This window comes from Lycium ferocissimum, chromosome 6 (genome assembly GCF_029784015.1).
Source record: "Lycium ferocissimum isolate CSIRO_LF1 chromosome 6, AGI_CSIRO_Lferr_CH_V1, whole genome shotgun sequence".
In the NCBI taxonomy this organism is placed as follows: Eukaryota; Viridiplantae; Streptophyta; class Magnoliopsida; order Solanales; family Solanaceae; genus Lycium; species Lycium ferocissimum.
The window spans coordinates 70,787,240-70,810,101 of record NC_081347.1 but is presented as its reverse complement, the minus strand read 5'-3'; the positions used below and the strand labels follow the sequence as shown (position 1 = coordinate 70,810,101).

At 36.2% G+C, this 22,862-nt stretch overlaps 2 protein-coding genes across 5 annotated transcripts in view; both read left to right on the top strand.

Annotated features, from left to right (window-relative positions):
• Nucleotides 1-2,673: 2,673 nt before the first annotated feature.
• The window catches only part of LOC132060282 (ankyrin repeat-containing protein NPR4-like), a 58,393-nt gene continuing 38,204 nt past the window's right edge, over nucleotides 2,674-22,862 (top strand). For all 3 annotated transcript variants that reach the window (XM_059453242.1, XM_059453243.1, XM_059453240.1), the window contains exon 1: nucleotides 2,674-2,796. The gene's annotated coding sequence lies outside the window, so the exon portion shown is untranslated. The remainder of the gene's footprint in view (nucleotides 2,797-22,862) is intronic.
• Nucleotides 2,742-22,862, top strand: part of LOC132060283 (ankyrin repeat-containing protein NPR4-like) — a 21,123-nt gene continuing 1,002 nt past the window's right edge. Inside the window, exons 1-5 of one of the 2 annotated variants that reach the window (XM_059453245.1) lie at nucleotides 2,742-2,892; nucleotides 3,240-3,763; nucleotides 4,385-4,540; nucleotides 5,038-5,474; nucleotides 11,862-12,581. In XM_059453245.1, coding sequence (XP_059309228.1) covers nucleotides 3,442-3,763; nucleotides 4,385-4,540; nucleotides 5,038-5,474; nucleotides 11,862-12,500 — 1,554 coding nt within the window. In that variant the 5' untranslated portion in view covers nucleotides 2,742-2,892; nucleotides 3,240-3,441 and the 3' untranslated portion in view covers nucleotides 12,501-12,581. Of the gene's footprint in view, nucleotides 2,893-3,239; nucleotides 3,764-4,384; nucleotides 4,541-5,037; nucleotides 5,475-11,861; nucleotides 12,582-22,862 lie in introns of those variants that run through there. The other variant, XM_059453244.1, reaches the window with a different exon arrangement.

Genomic DNA, 22,862 nt, shown 5'->3' with positions numbered 1-22,862 from the left:
AAATAAATAGTGTTTTTGGCTTTTTAATCTGTTTCAAATTAACTGGTGCTTTGAGATTTTAAGACGAAATTGATTTTATTCTTCCAAAATTACCGTTATTTATATAATCAAGAATTATTAATATTTTTTTTAGGCATTTAGTTAAGAATAAGTTAATAAAAATATTCTTAATTTTTTAGGAGTAAGTACTTTCTTAAAAATTGTGTATAAGCATTAAAAAAAACTTATTAGGAAACAGAAAGAGTAGGTTTTGAATATTTTTGTATGTTTGAGTAAAATAAAAAAAATATTTTAGCCATTTGATTTTAAGCTAAAATAGCAAAAATAAGTCAAAAACGATTCCTAACTAATCCTAGTTATTTAACCCATCCAAACAGAGCTCCTAATTCCTAACTAATGCTAGTTATAAACCAATCCAAACAGAGCTCCAAATTCCTCTGGTGAATTCAATCTCTTGGAATTGACCATGTGCTGTTTTTCGAATAACTACAAGTTGATTTTTGTTTGTTACCAAAACATCTATTCACAACTTTATGCTGCAGAGTGATAAACTGCCAGTCGGTAATCCTAACTTTTTGAATTCAATTTTTGGTCGTATTTTGTTCGTGTGAACGACTTTTGACTTCTTCAACATAGAACTTTGGTATACCGTTGCAGAATTTTCAGGTCGGGAACAATTAGAGGCGGCAAAATTTGGGGCAATTTGCATGATTGGCCTTATTCGGGGGTGATCGTTAATTTTTGACCCTCAAATTGTTGATCTTTAATTTTTAGCCTTTACTTAATAATTCAGCATTCTCGCTCGAATCCGCTAAAAATAAAATAAAAAATACAAGGTAGAGTTTCATAACAAAAGTTAGGCACAAGCAAATGTTTGCCTTAAAGCAAACTTTTGTCCAAAAGTAGGCCTTAAGCAAACCTCTGTCAGGCTTAACATTTGCCCAAAACTAGGCCTATTCGGATAAAAATTAGGCCTAAGGCAGATGTTTGCCTTTAGATAAAATTTTGCCTAAAATTAGGCCTTAAGGCAAACCTCTGCCTTAGGCTTAACATTTGCCCAAAATTAGTTCCTGCCTTGCAATTTTTTTTTTTAATCGACAGGGGTTCAAACCCAGAAGTTATGGTATTTTCGGCCACTTTTTTAAGCGAAGGGCAAAAATTAAAGATTAGCAATTTGAGAGGCAAAATTAGTTCATGAAAACATAATCCGCCCAACCCATGTAAGTTTGGGTGGGTTATCGACCCGTCCATTTAGTAGCTCAGCCCATTTCAGCGGGTCATTTGCACTTCTGTCCCTTATTTTGTGCTGGTCTTTAATTTTTGCCCTTCAACTGGGCTCATATTTAATTTTTGCCCTCAAAATGGAACTTATGCACGGAGAGGCATAAGTTACGCATCACAAGTTATGCAATTCCCTTAAAGAATTTATGCCCTATAAGTTCAATTTTGAAGGGGAAAAATTAAAGACCAGTCCATTTGTAGGATAAAACCGTGCAATTACTTGCATTTCAGCTACAAAAAAAGGGCTGATATGTAGCTCAAATTAACTCAGGAGGTCTTTTTTATTTAATTACTCCTTGCGGTTCAAAAAGAGTGTTTACTTGGCCTTTATTTTTTGGTTCAAAACGAGTGTCCAAATCCTAATACCTATTTAATTAGGGACATTTTAGTGCAATTATCGGGAATAAAGTGCGAGAGTTTTTGCGCTATAAGTGATAAGTAGGACATTCCACTCTCCTCTTCCTTGCACTTTCGTGTGGGCACACAGGTACCTTACTTTAAGAATTTAAGGTGCCTGTTGAGCTCATTATATTCTAAGTAGGCGTTTGGCCATCAATTTTGAAACTATGGTTTGAAACCATGGTTTCAAACCAGGGTTTGGCCATCAAAATTTGGGTCATGGTTTGAAACCATGGTTTGAACCCAAATCATCCAAAAAAGCATGGTTTGGATTTAAAACCATGGTTTCAATCTTTTTAAATATAAAATTTAACTCATAAGTTAATACTTTGTAAAAAAAAAAAAAATCATAAGTTGGTAAATATTTTTAACAATTACTCCTATCAATCATTTACCAATCTCATTAACTTCCACCAACCTTTATTTATGTCTACCAATCTTTAATTTATGTGAGAAGATTATATTAAATAGTAGTTACATTACTATTCATGTTAAATTTTCGATTTTATTGAAGTAAAGTTTGATTAATTGATGTTGCATTTTTTAGAAAAGCTCTCTAGTAATGTACTAATTTGTTATAAACTATGATTTGCTCATTTGGTAAAGATTATGTTAACCGGAATGTTTTGATAGTTTTCATAATTTGTGAGAGTTTTTATATTTATAAGAGAAAATATAATTTAAAATATTCAAATTGTATGTCCAAATATGATTTCAAATTATGTCCAAACGGGGCCTAAGGATTAAAGAGGGTGGAATACAGACAATGTGGATGTTTTCTTGGAGATATGGCCATATCCGATCATAAGGGCTGCTAGATTTGGCCACGTATTTTACTAATTATGAATGTATATGGTAATGTTAAAAAAGGGAAATGGTAAGGAAACCGTTAAAAGGGGAGAATAGAAAAGGAAAAGAAAAAGACAGACAGGAGTCAATTTTGAGAAGAGATCAATTCTGTGTGATGGCACTATCCACTAGTCATCATAAATCCCCTGAGAAAAGGGTGGTACTAGATGGCCCTACTATCCACTAGTCATCAGAAGTGAAGATAAATCCCTGAGAAAAGGGTGGTACGGATTCCCCTACTATCCAGTAGTCATCAGAAGTGAGAAGGTTGAGCACTTGCTTGCTCCAGCTTGACTCCAACACTGAAAAATATGTATCTAGCAGAAGCAAACAGTAATGGTCATCACCCATCGCCCCCTCCTGGTAAAAAAGCTATTCCTTCTTTTTCATCATTCTACATTTCCTCCTAACTGTACTTTATTTGTCCAATTTATTTGACACCTTTTTTTTTAGGTCTATTTTAAAAAAAATGTCACGTTTTTATACTTATAAAAAACTTAATTATAAAATTTTTAACTTCATAAATGTTTTTTTTATTTTATTTTTAATGAAACAACGATTTATAATCACATAAATATTTAAGAGATTATTTTAGATTACAAAGTCAAAAGTCTTTCACTTTATTTCAAGTTAAATGGTGTCATGTAAATTGGGACGGGAGGAGTGCTTCATCTGTCCCCCTTGAGAATAAATTGGCTATACTTGAACAGACATAATCGACAAGAAGGAGGTGTGGAGATGCTTGCCTTTACACCGTGCATTACTCAGAGGCGACCAACGTGGTTCTGAACAAATTGCTCAATCTCTCTTCCCACATATTCCTTTTGTTGAAGCCATGTCCAAGAAGATAACAGGAACAGGGGACACCGGCCTTCATTACTTGTTGGTGCTGGAAAGTGGTTTGATGACCTGATGCATAATCCAACAATGATTGGACCACCATTGACTTTGCGTAACAGAGATGGTCATACACCTCTTTGTGTGGCTGCAATGGTTGGGAACATGCAGGCAGCCAGGAAATTATTACTACTTGAAATGGGACTCCCACCGACTTTGCCAGCTCTCAATGAAGCTGTTGGGCCGTATCCAATCATAGAGGCTGCTAGATATGGTCATAGGGAGATGGTTTTACTTTTGATTGGGGATATGGACAGGACGATGGAAGGCTCCGCGCCAACCAAAGAATCAACTGCTTCCCTCTTTCTCCATTTGTTAGTAGTGGCTGGATTCTATGGTGAGATATATACATGTTGCTTCAAATATAAGAGTTTTCTTCAAGATAACGGAACTTCAGGATTTTAGTAGAGGACTAATTTTACTAAAGTTCTTTTATAGAACTGAGAAGTAACACCATTATATCAGAAATGAGCCATCTAATTTGATCAATTAGATTTTTGCCCTCGATATTTATTAAAACAAAAATAACATAACAAAACAAATAGGATAATGCAGTCCCACAAATTATCACATTACCACATGTTACATGGAAGCTAGTGAATGGAAGAGAAAATGAAAAGTTCCAAAATTTTGCTTCTCTCGATTTATTCAAGATGAACAGAATGAAGAACAAGATGGAAGTGGAGAAAATTGTTTTGATATTGGGCATGCAAAATAATTTCAAGATGAAGAGAATGTTAATTTTTTTTTTTCTTCCCTTAGTGAAGAAGCTTTAACAAGTTGGAAATTCTTTGTAAATCTGCAGATGTCTTTTTTTTTTAATCTTATATTCAAAGATTAGCAATTAATTAGAGCACATGAGGAAATACGATGTTCTAATACAATTTTATGTACTCCGTAGCTCACTTTTTTACCAAATCTTAGAATACCTTGCTTAATCTTTCCTTGCATAAAACAGATGTGCTGCTAGATCTGGTTCTACTTCATCCTGGTTTGGCCCGGGCAGAGTTTTATGGAGACAATAACGAATCCCTTTTGAGCTTGATGGCTGGGAAACCTTCTGCATTTAGGAGTGGGACACAACTAAGTTTCTGGCAACGGTTGCATTATTCTGGTTCTGTTCGTACTATATTCATGTTATCACCTGCAATAGTCGTTTCTCCTGAATTTTGGCCAAGCACCTTAACTCTTTAAAATAAGAGCTTGTTTTTGAAATAATTAACCACTTTCAGTTTCCTGCTGTACCTGATTAGGTTAAGTACTGATTCATAATTATATTCCTTTGAAAGGTGTTGACACTTGTGGAACTGATTGACAAATGCACTAAGACACATGATAGGGAGTTGGACATATAAAATATTTTAAGTTATAATGTTAATAATATTGACTTCGATAAGAGCAAAACAGTAGTAGATGGGCAATGACTTCCTGTGTTTGGAACTATTACTTTACTCTTGTGATAGTGTTGTTCCTATGAAAATCTCTATACTGACAATACAGGTTGATGTAGTGGAATAAAATCAACTAGAGATTCTTAAGAAATTTATCATTTCGTGCTGTACAATTTGTTAGTTCTGTATCATGTTACAAGAAAGTTCTTGTTGTTTACAGTAACACCAATCGGACACATTAGGGATACAAAAGTGATGCATGAAGAGGCTCTTGCTATAGTGAAATGTCTTTGCGAGGAACTTATGAAACATTATTACTCTGAGGATATAGAGCCAGTACTTCGAACAGCTCTTCTTTTGGCAGCAAGTTCAGGAACTTCTGAAATCATAGAAGAAATTATAGAATGCTACCCTGATGCAATTTGGTTTGTGAATTCTGAGAACCATAACTTATTTCACCTTGCAGTAATAAATCGTTATGAGAAGGTGTTTAACCTTATATATCAGTTAAGCATATATAAACATTTGGTAATAGCCGATGATGACACTTCAGGGAACAATATATTACATATGGCTGGGAAACTAGCACCTCTTGGCCGACTCAATCTAATCTCAGGTGCAGCTATGCAAATGCAGCGTGAACTACAATGGTTTCAGGTGAGCTTCACTATTGTAATTTGGTTCAAGATTCCTGGAAAAACATATAAATGTTGGTGCTAGCGTTAATGTGGTTCGTTCTTAGGTTTTACTGGGTGTTCTTTTGGCCACTTTGTTGGAAGAAAATAAATAAGGAATGCATTTTCTCTTGATGAAGAATCAATGCTTTGCTTGTTCAAAAAATGCAGAAAACCCGAAAAAATTAGACATTTGAAAAACATACTTCAATATGGGGATAAAAAATTGAAGTACAAAGAATATAATTAATGTATCAGTGGACTGCCATGTGAAAAGTAGTTTTTCTTATTCTTTATATCCATCAATCACACACCAATTTAGTGTCAAATGTACATGCGAATTACATATGTGGCTCAAGCACAATTATTTTATCGACTTTGTACAAACATCTATAGAATATGGAATCCTCTCTTTGCAATAGAAGAATTAACGCCGAAAAAGATTTTTAATACTTTCACATCTTACTCATTATCATAGAACATTCATATTGTCTTGCCTTCTGAAAACATTGAACTTTTTGAAGAATATTTTTTATTCAACCATCTGTCTGTCTACTTGAATAGGATAATTAGAATACCAACTAAGATTTATGATGTGAACTCAAAGAAAAACAGAAAGAAAGATGGAGTATTCTAAGGAACAGTTCTGATGTTCCTGAACAAATACCCAATAGAGAGAAAATGAGAGAACAATGAATTCAGTTTGTTGATTTATGACTTCACAAGTGTGTACAAATGTATCCCAAACTCGCCTTTATAATCACAAGGATCCAATGCAGACTGGAGGGAAATTCGATTCTAACTAACTCGGGAATCGTTAACTCGTCTAATTAATTCCCATGTGGCGTGCACACGACTATACTCAACTCGCTTTAACTACTTGACAATTAATTAATGCAAGAATTACATGGAATTAAATGGAATTATTAGTAAAACTAATTTGTGATCATAACAATGCCTCCCCCTCAAGGAATCCTTGTCCTCAAGGATTAAAGTCCGGGAAATCCGAGCCGAAAATCCCAGTAAGTTCTCCTGTGGCTATCCTCGGTGCGCATTGATCCATTTGACTAGAACTTGAGTGACAGCTCTGCCCCTCTTAGGAGCCATCCTTCTATCCAAGATAGTTTCAGGTGCAAGCATGACATACACTCGCACCTCGTAACGTACCTCGGGAGTAAAATGCAGCAAGGAGTACCAATTTTCCTCTTCAACTGAGAGATGTGAAATGTGGGATGAATTTTAGAGTGGGAGGGTAATGCCAAGGTGTATGCAACCAACCCAACCTTAGCAATAATCTGAAAAGGACCATAGAATCTTGTTGATAGCTTCTGAAAAGAGTAATCTTTGAGTGACGTTTGCCTATAAGGCTGCAATCTAACATAAACCCAATCACCTATGTCATAAGATCTGTCCACCCTTTTTTATCACCGCACTTTCATTTTATTCTTTGTCTTCTCCAAATTGAATTTCAACCCTCTCGATGGTAGCCTCCTAGCCTCGTAAGCTTCTATCCACAAAGTGTCAATAACCGAATCAAAAGGCATATATGGTAAAGAGGTGGTGGCTTTTGACCACACACTACTTCAAAAGTGGGTGAAGTGTGGAAGAGTGGTATGATGTGTTGTACCACCACTCGGCCAGTGGCAACCACTGAGGCCAGTGTTTTGGTCTCTCAAAAGTCATACATCTAAGATAACATTCAAGACACCCATTGACCACTTTAGTCTGACCATCTGTTTGTGGATGGTATGCTGTAGAGGTCAAAAGTGAAACTTTCTGCAACTTAAATAGTTCCTTCCAAAAAGTGCTAGTGAAAATGACATCTCCGTCGAATCTCTCTGACAATGGTAACTGGGCATGCCATGGAGTTTAAAAACATTATCCATGAACATTCGAGCCACCTCCAAAGCAGATAGGGTGTTTCAAAGCCATGAAATGCGCAGCTTTACTTAGTCTATCCACCACCACAAAAATAACCTCTTTCCCCGCAGCTTTAAGGAGTCCTTCAATAAAATCCATAGAAATGTCCTGCCATACTTTCTCAGGGATTGGAAGAGGTTGAAGCAATCCAGAGGGTGGAGTATTAACATTCTTACTCCTTTGACAAGTGTCACATTCTTTAACAAAAGCATACACATTCGTCTCATTTTCTTGAAAAAAATCTTGTTTGAGTCTCTTCAAAGTAGCAGAAATCCCGGAGTGACCCCCAACTGAGCTACCATGATAGAATGCCATCAATTTCTTCCTCACATCAGCATCATATCCCACCATCATCTTGCCCTTTCGGTCGAATACCCCCGCCGGAAAGCCGAGTAAGGTTTGTGATTCCGAGAAGTTTGAATATCTAGTATCAACTCGGCCGGAGGAGAGGATCTCAATCTGTGTCTCGGACTTCCTCCAAGAGTGGAGTGTGAACCCCGTAAAATGAGAAACAATTGGGCTGATTCTTCCTTCCTTGATAAAGCATTAGCTACAGTATTCTCCTTACCCTTTTTGTAGTTGATTTCATAGTCAAAGCCTAGTAACTTAACTAGCCACTTTTGCTGACTTAAAGTAGTAATTCTTTGTTCCAACAAATACTTAAGACTGTGATGATGGTCGATCTTAATGATGAATGCCTTCCAGCTAGGAATGGTCTCCATTTTTGTACAACATTAACTAAAGCAAGGGCTCTCTTTCATACCGAAAGTGCTTTTGGCATTTTGTTGATAGCCCTTTACTATAATAAGCTATAGGTTTTCCATCTTGAACCAGATGCTGACACGACCTTCGACTCGATGATCGGGCTTCTACTACAACCGTTTAGAAAAATCAGCAGCTAAAATAGGGAGCAAGTGATGGCCTTTTTCAAGCATTCGAAATGCTGCAGTAGCTTCAATGTTCCATTGGACACTCCCTTTCAATAGATCAGTCATTGGTCTTGCAATACTACCATACCCCTTAATAAACCTCCTGTAATAGCCTGTTAAACCCAAAATCCTCTCTAACATGCCCGAGAGTAGTTAGCGATGGCCAGCGAGAACAATCTTGTCATCATCCATATAGCAACACCATTAGCGAAATCATGTGTCCCAAGTATTCTATTTTGTGACTCCAAAAGCACATTTACTCTTTTTTACAAACGGCTTTATTGGATCTTAATACCTTGAAAGCTTCTCTGGATGTAGCAAATGCTCCTTCCAATCGAACTATATAAGAATATCATCAAAAAACACCAATATGAATTTTCTTCGAGATATGGTGAAAAATCTTATTCATCGACTTTGGAATGTTGATGGAGCATTGGTCAATCCAAATGGCATGACCAAGAACTCATAATGCCTATGATGAGTTCTAAATGCTGTTTCTCAGAATGTCATCTCCACACATCCCGATCCGATGGTAAACCGTATCTCAAATCCAACTTAGAAAAATACACTGCACCATGTAACTCATCTAACAACTCCTCAATCACAGGAATTGGAAATTTATCCTTCACTGTGGCATTGTTTAATTCCCTATAGTCAACACACATTCTCCATGTTCCATCCTTCTTTTTCACCATGACAATAGGGGAAGAGGCAGGGCTGCATCAGCCTTCGATGACACCAAGAGTCAAGTAACTCATCTACCATCTTTTCTATCTCATCTTTCCGAATTACAATGATATCCATATGGTCCGATTTACCGGACTAGTACCCTCCTCAAGGTGATTTTGTGGTCATGTTGCCTCGTTAGGTGGCAATTCGTGGGGTCTCAAATAACCCCTCATAGTTACTCAATGCCCTTGTAAATCCTTTACTCCCTCCATCCTCAATCCCCATAGTCCACAAACTAGCATTTTTATCGAGAAGTGACTCCGCAAAACCACCTACCGACATCACGCATAACTCAAGAGGGTTTGGCAAGCAATTTATCCATTCTACCTTTCGTCGAATCACTTTGGAAGGGGGTTGTATACCCCCTCAAGGACACTTTCCGACCCATGATAGAAAATTCCATCTTAAGTTGCACGAAATTCCAAGTGATGTTCCCAAGTGTGATCAACCACTGGATACCTAAAACCATGTGACACCCTCCAATAGGCAATATCAACATGTCTGATTCAAACACCACACCTTGCATTCTCCAAGTGAACCCCGTGCACACATAATTGCTGTTGACCTTACCCCCATCAGCCACGACACAGCAAAAGGATGAATGTGAGACAATGCACACCCCAATCTCCTACCTTTGTGTTGAGATCCAAGAAATTGTGTGTGCTTACGTGTCAATCAAGACTTGTATGGCTTTTCTCCTTCACGTGGCAGCTACTCTCATTGTTCTGAAATCATGGACACCATTCATAGCATGCACTGAGACATGGGGCAAGATTGAGCCCCCATAGCAAACATCGAGCCCCCATAGCAAACATCTCAGCAGGGTCTATCAAACAACTATCCCCCATTTCTTGTTGCTCATCTAGTTCATCTAGCTCCGGAAAATAACAGCTTCTTGCTTTTACACACACATGGCACCGGTGTAAATTTTTCATCACAATTCGGAAACATAGTCCTTTAGATCTTCCTTTCCTCCATCTCAAAGGACTCAAGAATTTTTGGTTTGAAATTTTTTGGATTTCAAGGTTGGTTGGTGCTTTTAGGTAACTGGTTTTTGAAGCCGCATAGCTTGTAGTAGGTTGTGAAAAAGCACTATTTCTGAAATTGGTTCTGGGAAAAAAAAAATTTGAGTTTTGGGTGGATTTGGTGGATTGTTGGTTGAGTGTGATTTTTTGTTCCTGGATCCTAGCTAAACTAATGGCTTTTTGCAAGGATCTTGGTTCAAACATTTTGACAGTTAGGCCAATATCTGGGTGCAAACCTCTAATGAAACAACTCACTTTGTATTCATCCGCTAATTCTAGTGAGTAATTCATCAAATGTATCAACATAATCTTGCACAAGACACGTCTTAGATCCTTAAAATCACCCATGGGGTCAAAGAGTTACTGCCAAACTGAGTATAAACACCTCACATACTCTCCTAACCTGGCCATTCTCTAGTGATTACGCTTTTCATGAAGGTTTGGTGCCATTAGCGTGCCTTTCCTTCCATTCGACAAGAAGCAAGCTTAACCTTCGATGTTGCTGGGGTCTCATCCACATCAAAAAACTGCTCACATTGATACAACCAATCCTTCAACCCAGATCCATCAAATTTTGGGAACTCAACCCTATAATTTCTTGTAGGCAATTGATACTCATCATCCCTAATTCTTACAACTTAAGGTTCGCGCCTCCCATTTGCAAACCGAGCTTCTCGGTTGTTCATTACCATCATCGTTTCAATCAACTTCTTGATGTCATCCAATATGGCATTAGCCACCTTAGCATCGACCATTCGCCCCATTTCGCAAACCGAACCAACTACCCCTTCCATGGAATTCTTCAAAGTATCGATCTCTTTGCGTAACTCCCGTAATCTCGTGTTATGGTCACCCATTTTCTACCTGTCGAAGAAGCGGATCGTCGATACCAATGATGTGGAACTCAAAGAAAAACGAGAAAGAAAGATAGGAGTATTCTAAGGAAAGGGGGCCCGATGTTCCCGAACAAATACCCAATAGAGAAAATGAGAGAATAATGAATCTGGCTTTGTTGATTTATGACTTCACAAGTGTGTACAAATGTATCCCAAACTCGCCTTTATAATCGAACAGAAGAACTCAATGACTTGGGAGGAAATTCAGTTGCTAACTAACTCTGGGAACTGTTAACTGTCTAACTAATTCCCATGTGCTGTGCACATGACTATACTCTAACTACTTTAACTACTTGACAGCTAATTAACAGTGAATTACATGGAATTAAATGGAATTATTAGTAAAACTAATTTGTGATCATAACAATTTAGAGTTCTAATAAATCACATATTAGCTCCAATTATTTTTTTAATCTCTTTTCTGAAATTCTTTGATTTCCATAGGGATTTCTAACGTAAGTTATTCATCTTATTACACTCTAAGCTACTTCTCTTTCTCCGCCAATCTTATGTTGTTTCCAAAACTTTGCTGTGCTTCAGTCATTGTCCTTGGAATCACCTGCTAAATATCTTTAAGATGAGTGTAAAAGCAACTAGAACGAGGTTGATTCCAAAGTTACTCCTTGTTTATGTGGTGGTCATATCTAATATCAAAAATGAATTTACCTTGAATATCCTTACACCTCTTTAAATAATAAACTGGTGGAGTGGGCCTTCAAAGGATGAACATTGTGAATTTCATTACGTAATGGACATTGCCTTACAAGCATAAAGGGCATCTGGAACCACTAAAAAGACAGAAGCAAAATTATATACTTTATGATTGCTTCAACATTTCCATAACATGAGTTGGTTCCTATGGAGTACGCAGGAACTGGAAAAGTTTGTTCACCCAACTCCTAGAACAAAGAGAAACTCTTGTGGAAAAACTCCAAAAATGGTGTTCACTGAGGAACACAAGGAATTGGTCAAAGAAGGAGAGAAATGGATGAAAGAAACTGCAAATTCCTGCATATTTGTCGCTGCACTAACAGCAACAGTAGGATTTGCAGCAGCCATCACTGTGCTAGGTGGAAACGATCAAAACAGTGGGTTTCCACTTTTCTCCAACGAAACGGCCTTCACAATTTTTGCTGTTTCGGTTGCATTCTGTTTGTTCTCTTCGGTTGCCTCCGTTCTAATGTTTTTGTCTATCCTCACCTCAAGATATGCAGAAGGTGATTTTCTAAAATCTCTTCCGACAAGATTAATTCTAGGCCTCGGTACCCTATGCATCTCAATGACATCTCTGGTGACAGCATTTGGTGCTGCAATTTACCTTGTTTTTGGTCAGACAAAAGGATGGATGCTTGTTTCAGTCGGCATAGCAGCCCTCATGCCAGCCGGCATATTGGCCCTCTTGCCAGTAATCCTCTTTGAGTCCTGGCAATTTCCCCTCTTGGTTGATATGTTTATGTCCACATATGGTCCAAGCATTTTTAGTAAGCAAAGCTCGCGCTTACTTCACTAGCAAGAAAAGAGGGAAGGAGAGTGCAGTTGTCGATGTTCTTGTATTTGTGTTTGACTAAAGGGAATGAGAAGTTTTGAGTAATTTTTTAAAATGTATTTTGATGCTAGTTCATTCATACTTGTGTTGGAAGAAAGTTCCGTTTATTTTGGTTGGTTTTCCTTAATGGTGTTCTCTCATATTATAGTTTTCACACGATCCTGCTTTATTATTCTGAAAATTCAAAATATCCATATGGGTTATCCGCTCCTGTGCCAAGTGACTCCAGATGTAGTACTCGGTAACAAGTTGGTTGCATATGAGTTTTTTATGTTGTTGTGTCGGGTTTAAATGGAGTGGGTTTAAAAATGAAATCGGCTTATGTGTTACACCCCGCACTTTCAGAGCATGAGCACGCCACGTACTTCACCGTTATAATGGAGCATCAGAGACGTCCCATGAAGTTTTGAAAGGTACAAGCCAAGGGAAGCACGTAACAATGGAGTTAAGGATGAATTGCGATCTCGTAAGTCGTAACCGGGAAGGACAACCTGAAACATGAGAATATGCCCATTATCAAGTATAATAAATGATAAACGGTATGTAGGGGGAGTTTTGGAAGATTCCGGGACCAAGCAAATCAAAGAAAATAAGTTTGCCGAAAATTTGAAAAAAAAATTGGCAAATTAAGGACAAAATTTTGGGTCAACTTTGGAGGGGTATATCTCCAAGTATATGGGGAGTTTTAAGGTGTTTCAAAAGCTTAAAATGAAATTGAAGTCATTCAGTTTCTAACGCAATAAACCGCTCGTCGATACGACATCGGAGTAAAGAATTATAGACGTTACAAGTTAGGCGGGCAGAGCGAGGCACCGCCACGTGACTTTACAATGCTACGATCGCTACGTTGATGCCGACTTTGGCACCCTATATAAAGGGCATAACCCCATTTTTGGTCATAAAAATTCCGCCAAATATTCCAGAAAATTCAGCAACAAAGAGACAGTAAATATACATCATAAAAGTGAGGATTTTGAGTAATTTCAAGTGACGGAGTATTAATCGAGGTCCGAGTAACGTGCAGTTGCGATTGTAGTATTGTCTTGCGGTGGAATTGGTTTGGATTCAAAGTGAATATTGAAGATATTGCTGCTCTATCAAGAATAAGGTATGAATTTCTCCTTATTAATATTAATTTCAGTTTATTTACGGAGATAAAGTTATGAAATGATCGTATAATGAACTGTTGATGGAGAAATTGAATAAACATCGTGTGGGATGTTTATGGAGCATCTTGGTGTTGATATTATTGTTGTTGATGTTAGTATTGTTGTTATTGTTGTTGGTTATTGGATTGTGATTTCGGGCTAGGCATATAAACAGGGGAGATGATGACCGAATTTCGGCAGATTCTAAATGGATTTAAATTAAGGGTTTAAGACGAGCATATGATGATGAGCCTAACAATAGCATGAATGGTCGTATATGTAGATGACGAGGCAACGAATGATCTTAAGTGAATTGCAAGACAGGAAGTGAGTTGGAAGTCGAGAAATTATCTTCCAGGTATGTTAAGGCTAGTCCCTTTCTTCTAAAGGCATGGTTCCTTTCTTATGAATCCAATAGGTGTTTTCAAATGTCCCATGATCCCTTTATGTGAATCCATAAATGTTTTCCAAGAATATTCTTATTCTTAAAAGCTAGAAATTCATGATTCATAGAGTTCATGATTCAAAGGCATGACTTCTTTCTTGATAATCCATAAATATTTTTTAAAATGTCCTTATTTTCCGAGTAAAGATTTATGATTCTATAAGCTTTTATGACAACAACAACGGACATGTTTTTACAATATGAATGAGAATGTTTCTATGATGATTATGATGATGATGATTTTAATTCTAGAAATTCCAAAGCTTATGATTTTAATGCTATTATGAGATTATTGAGCTTATTTCATGGTTGTCTCAATTTTATTCATTGTTGTTGGTCTCACCTTATAATAATTGTTCCTTGAGGGTGGGATAAACGATAATGATTGATCCATAATATAATCGGAGGCTACGACCTTACGTCACTCCGATATAGTTGTGGCTTTGATTGGGCTCTCATGCATGCTTTATATATATGTATGTATTTTTCTCACACCGAGCCGCGCTATAGTCGGCCGGAGTACACACTATTGTGCAACCACCGATCAGTTGGTACACATCGAGTCCCGAAAGGGCCGGGTACGTTACACACCGAGTCCCGAAAGGGCCGGGTACGTCACACATTGAGTCTGAAAAGGCCGGGCACGTTATGATGATATTATATATATGTATGTAAGAAAAAGTTTTTTTAAAAGTGAGCATGCATGACATCGCACGATGAGGCATCCGGATGTACGGGGTATCTCTCTTATTCCATATTACCTTCCATATTTATATTATGTTGTTATTCATGCCTTACATACTCGGGGCATTTTCGTACGACGTTCGCTTCTCGTGGACGCCGCGCGTACACCGCGGTAGGCGGGGAGACGGATCGGACCCGTAGGTGTTATCGTCGACAATTCTCGGAGCACTCTAGTTACTTGAAGTCTGTTATTTATTTGGTATTGTCCTTATGATCATGTGTATTCCATGTAGAGGCTCGTAGACGTGTATGTACGGTTAGATGTTTGTAGCTCCGCGGTTCGTATTATGGTATAATATATTGGTGGCCTTATCGCGCCTTATTTTGAGCTCTTGACACTTTACCGTTAGCCTTGCCGCTTTATGATATACGTCAGTGTTGTGGCGACCTTGTCGGTCCGCATATATGTACATATGTCTTTGAATGATCGATATTCCTATATTGGGCCTTTTCTCGCGTGCGTGTGTTCTTTGAGTTATGGGTTATAATGTTCAAAGTAACGGATAAGTCGGTGGTTCCCGCCCTACGGTCGGAGCCCGTCATACTCCTGGTTGGGGTGTGACATTATGTTGGGGATTTCTGTTAAGACGGGGTATATTTAAAAACTTTAATGACGGAAGGGGTATTTTTGACCCAAATTTGTAATGGAGGATATTTTTACCCTTTTTCCAAAGTAGAGGGGCATTTTTGACCCTTTTTAAATGCATATATTCCTTAGATTTTAATTTTTCATCGATACGGTATAACTAGTTATGGATTTATGAATAATTTACTAGTGTTTTCAACTTTGAGTTAATGAAATATGAAAATTAATTGAGATTTTAAAATTAACAAGTGCTCCCCCTGTTTCAACTTATGCGAACCTAATATTATTTGGGGAGCCTATGAGGTGCTTCTTCGACTATTTTTTTTTTATATATATTTTTTCTAAATTATTTGAATTATAAATTATCATGACTACTAGTACTTTTTATGTAGTTTCTAAATATATAAATTTTATTTTTACAAACTTAAAAAATCTATGTCAATATGGTCAAAGTTATAAAGTTTGACCCCCGTACTCCGAAAAGGTTCATACTTGAAATAGAGGGAGTATTTGTTTTTGTTTATAACATAAAAAGTATATAAAATAGTTTTTTGCGTACTTTTGTTTATAACAACTAAAGGAGATCTAAACATGAAATGCAGTATACATACAGAACAATACCTCATTATAGCAATCATGAAATTTTCGGATAAACGTTGTCATTATAGAGAGGTTTGACTGTATATCAGTTTAAGTGTATTTAAACATTTGGTAACGGCGATTGTGAATGAAGATACCTCAGGGAACAATATATTACCTATGGCTTGAAAACTAGCACCTCATGACCAATTCAATCTTATCTCAGGTGCAGCTTTGCAAATGCAGCATGAACTACACAGGTTTCAGGCATGAGCTTCACTATTATAACTTGGTTCAACATACCTGACAAAACATAAATAATGTTGGTGCTAGGATTAATATAGTTCTTTTAAATGTTTTACTGGGTGTTCTTTTAGTCACTTCGTTGGAACTTGGAAAGAAATAAATCAAGAATGCTGAGATTGTCGTGGCTCTGAATCTTCCTTTTCATCATTGTATTTGCCAATACTGATTTTGGAGTTTCTTGAAAATGGGTGATAAAGTGGGGTTGAGGAATATTTGTGTTTGGACGAATAGCTCTTGAAAATCAGTTTTGGGACTGACACGTGGTCTTTTTGTATAGGTTAGAGTCCTTTTTTAAGCTCCTATGCGCTTGAAGGATCTGTTCTCACGTCCTTGACCACATCAACACATAAGGTGCAAATAACAGGAAAAAAAAAGGTTGTGGGGGGAGGGAGTTGTGCCTTATCCCTAAAACTAGAGATACAGATAATATTGGATTTAAAAAAATGAACGAACTTGTCACGACCCAACCAGAGGGCCATGACGGGCACCCAGAGCTAACCTCCCGAGCACCTCTTCTCATACATCTCATAATCATATCTAGATGGATAACAAAAATAACTCATAACTATCATAATTTGTAAGGGCATGAGTCTCGAAAGATAAAGGCACATCGATATAATCATCCTCAACTATGCCCATATGCACAAGCCGACAAGGGTCGCCAAAAATGATATACAAGGATATGAACCGACAAGGTTATAGCACATCTAACTATATACATCTGTCTACGAGCCTCTACATAGAGTGTATGAAAGCATAAAGACGGGACAGGACCCCGCCCTGCCCAAATATGTACACAAAGAATAATACCACTAGATTGTAGCTCCGAAGAAAATGGAGCGCTCCTGAGAAGTCGCTGATGAAGCATCTAAGGATCCTATCCGTCTCCCTGCCTACCTGCAGGCATGAACGCAAAGGTCCACAAGCAAAAGGACGTTAGTACGAATAATGTACTGAGTATGTAAGGCACAAATAACAACATAAGAAGAGATGTGGAAAGTAACATGAGATAAGAGGAATAACCTGTACATCTGAATGCCTCTTAAGGCGGATGTCATGCATGCTTAGCTTTAAAGAAAACATCTTATACATACATATATATAGTATACTGCCCGGCCATATAGGCACGGTGTTATCATCATATCATCATCATCCCACATCCGGGATGATATCATAAGTTTCTCACTGCATTGATGTGCGCATCTACGCGCCTGCCCGGCCGACTATAGCGCGGCACAGTGTGAGAAAATACATACATATATATAAAGCATGCACGAGAGCCCAAATAAAACTTTACCACTCTATCGGATTGGCGTAAGGTCGGTAAACCCCCGATTTCTATTATGGAATCATCATCATCGCTATATCTCACCTTGAAAGAACAACTACCAGAAGGTGAGATCAACAACAATGAATAAAATCAATGATCATGGGACGAGCTCAATAATATCATAAGAACATTAGGACTATAAGCTTTGGTATCTCTAGAAATGAACTCATCAACATCATTATCATAGAGAACGTTTATCAACAATATCATAAGAACCTTGAACTTCATGAGCTTCTAGCATTTCTAGGAAATAGGACATTATGGATATCATGTATGGGTTCACAATAAGGAAATCATGCCTTTAGAAAGAAAGGGTTAGCCTTAACATACCTCATCGTCTCCTTAACTACTCACACCTATCCTCCCGAGCTCGTAAATCTACATTCAAGATGATTCGCACTTCAGGTAAGTCATTGAAATGTTTATGAGATCAAACTAGACTATTAGGTGAGCTAACAAAATTTGGGCAGTATCTCCCCTACATCACTTACTCCTACCAAATTCTGAAACAACTCCCAAACAACAATAACATCAACAATACCATAGCCAAGAGATTTATATTCAAATTTGACTCAAATCAATCCAAACTTCTTTTTCATAATCAATCCATAACAACAACTTCAACTCAATCCCTTATACACTTGTATACAACACTTCCTCATCGTCATTAGTATCCCTCTACTCATAACATACTAATAATTATAGCTCAAGTTAATTTACAACTCAAATTATCATCAAACTCATATTTGAAATTTCCCTCCAATTTCTTCTCCTTAAATCCTAACATAATTACCAAATAAACTCATAAGCATGGAACTAAGATGAAATCTTACCTAAAATTTAAGAACACTTCAATTTCAACGTTACTCCACCTTACAAACACCCACCCAAGCATCGTAAGAAGAGAAGACATGGTGTAGACATCACTTGGAAACCCTAAACACTTTAATCTTCACCTTGATCTTTGATTAAGGCTTGGAAGTATGTTGAAATATGTTTTGGAGAGGTCTCTAGAGGTTTCTAGGACTTGGGGTTATGTATAAAATGATTAAATTGAAGAGAGGTGATCATACTTAAATTCTGAAAATTTCCACCGACTTTGTATTATACGGTTCGTATAACTCGGTCGTATAATATTATACGGGCCGTATAATTGGCCTCGTATCTCAGATTTGTAATCTGTTAGTTGCATTGGAAAGGAGACTTTCTGAACTTCAATTTACATACGTTATGAATTCCGTAACTCCTTATATGCTAAGAGATACACCTCCCTCAAGTTGGACCAAAAATCTTGTCCAAAATTCTGCCAAGTTTTCCCAAAATTTTGACAAACTTAATTTCTTCGATTCGCTTGATCTTGGAACCTTTAGATACTTGCTTAACACTAGTTAAAAGTCTTCCTCAACCTTATAAAGGTTTCATGGCCTCTCCGGCTTACTCTAGTTTACGTCACAACCAACGCGAAGATTTGCGAGGTGTAACATCATGTATATATGCGGTCCGTATCCTTGGCCATATAACATTATATACGACCAACATCCTAGCTGTATAAAACTATACGGTCTGTATAGTTGGCCGTATAATGCCATCTCCAAAAAGCGCCTTCTCTGGAATTTTTAAAAAAATCCTTAAATACTGTCCATATCTCACTTATATGGGTCATATACAATATTTTCCAAAAAAAAAAAAAAAAAAATTGACGAACCTTCCCACTTCAATTCACTTATTCTTTAATCCTTCCGTAACTCTCCAAACATGAATTTAAGCATTCATAAACACAAGTTAAGCATGTCCAACCCCATATATCCTTGAAACAAATCCCGGTGTCCAAAACTAAGACACCAATGTACTACGAATCCCAATGCACAAAACTACAAGGTGTTACAGAACTTTTCAATGTCTAAAATGTATTAATTACTATTTACCAATTTCAGCCCAACCCGCCCCATTTAATATGCTTAGATTTATTTAAGACTTGTTCTGCCAAAATTAGTCCAAAATTTGCGAAGGAATAAAGCAAATAATTTAGAGTTAGGAGCCGTTTGGATATGATTTGAAATCATGATATGAAATCAGTAATTTGAAATCATGATGATTTGAAGTTGAAGTTTTGTTTGGACATGCAATTTGGATTTCTTAAGTTGTATTTTTTCTTATAGAAATAAAACCCCCACAAGTTGTGAAAACCATAAAAAAAAAAAATTCAATTCTTATACAATCTTATCAAATGAGAAAATCATAGTTCATAACAAAATTAATACACTACTAGAAGCCTTTCTAAAAAATACAACATCAATTCATCAAACTTTGGTTCAATATAAAGGAAAATTGGACATAAGTTGTAGCATAACTACTCTTTAATACAATCCTCCCACATGGTTGGTAAGAGTAAATTTGTTATAAATATATTATCAACTTGCAGATCTTTTGATATTGATATAAATAATTAGTAAACATGATTGGTGAATATATCTATCAACTTATAGATATTTTGTTACAAAATACTCCCTCCGTTCACTTTTACTTGTCCACTATTGACTTTGCACACCCCTTAAGAAATAATAAATGAAGTGCATAATTTACCATGATACCCATATTAATTGATGCATATTTTTAATGAACTTGTAAATGATTTAAAATGAGTAATTAATACTATGGGTAAAACAGGAAACAAAAATTGTCTTATCTTGATATGCTAAAAGTGACAAGTAAAAATGAAAATGTATTTCTAGAATACTGAACAAATAAAAGTGAACGGGGGGAGTATAAAATTATAGGTCAAGTTTTACATTTAAAAAATTTGAAATCATAGAACCTCAAATCATGCCTTTTTAAATGATTTGGGATTTGAAATCATAATATGACGTTGAAGTTGAAATTTTGTGCAAATTGCATAAACAAACGCTGATTTGAAATCACGATTGATCGCATGTCCAAACGCCTACTTAATATCAGAGGATGCATTCTATCCAATACCTTAAATCATTCCAGCTCATGAACTCAGTAAAACAAATAATTGGGAAAACAAAGTAATGAGATAATTACCTCATCAAAACAAAATACAAGAAAGTAAAATACACCAATAAGTGATAAAATGGAGAACTTAGTTAGCAATGGTAATGTTAACTTGAGCCTTTTTCTTTGGCTTCATTTGCAATAGCATCAGTTACTAAAGCCATTGGTCTTTCATCTATAACCTCGTCGATTATACCAAACTCCTTGGTCTCTTCGGGTGTCATGAAATAATCTCCATCCATATTCTTCTGAATTGTTTCTATAGGTTGTCCCGTATGCTTTGCATATAAGTCGTTCAAAGTATCGCATACCCGAATCAGTAGCCTACGCAAAAAAATTTATAAGTGGGGTCGACATTTTAATATAGGTGTTGCATCATTGTCACACCGGTATAATCCTTTTGAAAAACTGAGGTCAAAGTTTAAAAAAAATGTGCAGGCACAAGGGCTCGAACTCACGACTTGGTTAATCGAAAATGAGCTACCAACCGCTAAGCTAGAAGCGAACGCCATCAAGCCTTCACACTTTTAGATATATAGTATGTTATTTCGTATTTGCATACGATTTACATGTGTATTTCGTAAAATATTTCAACCAAGCGGTATCTGATGAAATCCTTTAGCCCTTAGTAAATCCGCCCCCGACAACAATCTGTTTAGTGTGGATTGTCAAATCTTTGGCTACAAGAAAGTATAGAAATGGCAACAAAAAATTTAATATTTAGCAACAACTTAGTTTTATTGTTGGCAAATAAACTTTTTTATGCCAAATAATTTAATTTTGTTGTCATAGTATTGATTATTGTTGCAAAAAGTACTTTTGACAACCAAAAAAAAAAAAAAAAATTGTTGCACGCAATAACTGTGCCGTAATTAGGAAAAGTTTGCAACAATTTTTTTTTTGGTTGCCAAAAGTACTTTTTGCAACAACAATTAGACCTTCTTTCTTTGATTTGAAGCAAAATTTTTGGAAAGTAACAATTTCATTCAGTTCGCTTTCGAAAAACTTGTTGGTCGCGGATTAGTTAGTGGCAACAAAAAATTTTTTGTTGTCAAATATCTTTTTTCTTGTAGTGTGCCTGCCCGCTATATCCACCGGAAGGCTGATGAATCATAATCGAAGCATTAGGGAGAGATGGAAGTAATTCCAAAGTCATACCTAATGAAAATCACTTGCTGCTCACGGGTTCTTATTTGTTATACCAACTTGCTCACTTGCGAAATAACAACTTGTATCATCTGTTATAAAATACTTTTGTATTTAGTCATTTACTATTAGAGAAAAGTTAATGGTGATGGAATTCGAAGGACTGATTTATGTGATTTAACCCTTTACAAGTTATAAAGAGTTTTTAGATTAAGGAAGAATTAATGGGCTTCAAACCTTTATAATTTTAAATCAATGAAAGATTTATGTGGTTAAATTTTTTATTGGAATTTCAAATCAAAGAACGATTCATGGAGTTTAAACTTTTATAAGTTCAAAATTAAGAAATGATTATCTTTTTGTTGAACTAATGATTCGGTTCAAACAAAAAAAAGATTCATGTGATTCAAGCTTTTATAAGTTCTTCGTGCTTTTATATTTGTTGTAGTTTTAGTTCCACGTTAAAATATTTTTCGGACCGTCCCATCTAATTTTTAGTACTTCTTTTTATTAACAAAACTTTATTGGACCAGTCTTCAAGTGTATCTTTCAACTAAGCCCGTTAACCGGTCGGGCTTAATCGGCCCGGACCGACAATCGGTTAGAAAACCGGCCGGTTTCCGGTTAACCTGGTGGAAAGTTGGAAACCGGAACCGGCCGGTTCTAAACGTAAAAAAAAAAAAAGCATTTTTTTTTTGTTTTTGTAAAGTATATGTATATTATAGTATTTTTTGTAAAGTATATGTATATTATAGTATTTATATATGTTATATAAGTTTATAACTAAAGTTTATATATTTACTAAGTAACAATATATATATATATATATATATATATATATATATATATTAAGTTATATGCTTAAGTTATAACTTTCTATTTATTACTTAAGTATATTTATACTAGATATACCTAAAATATAATTCAACGCAGTATTTAGCCTATAAGGCTAAACATGAATGAAATATATAAATAAAAGAAATAAAAAGAAAAAATAAAATTTATCCTTAAATATGAAGGTTTTGTG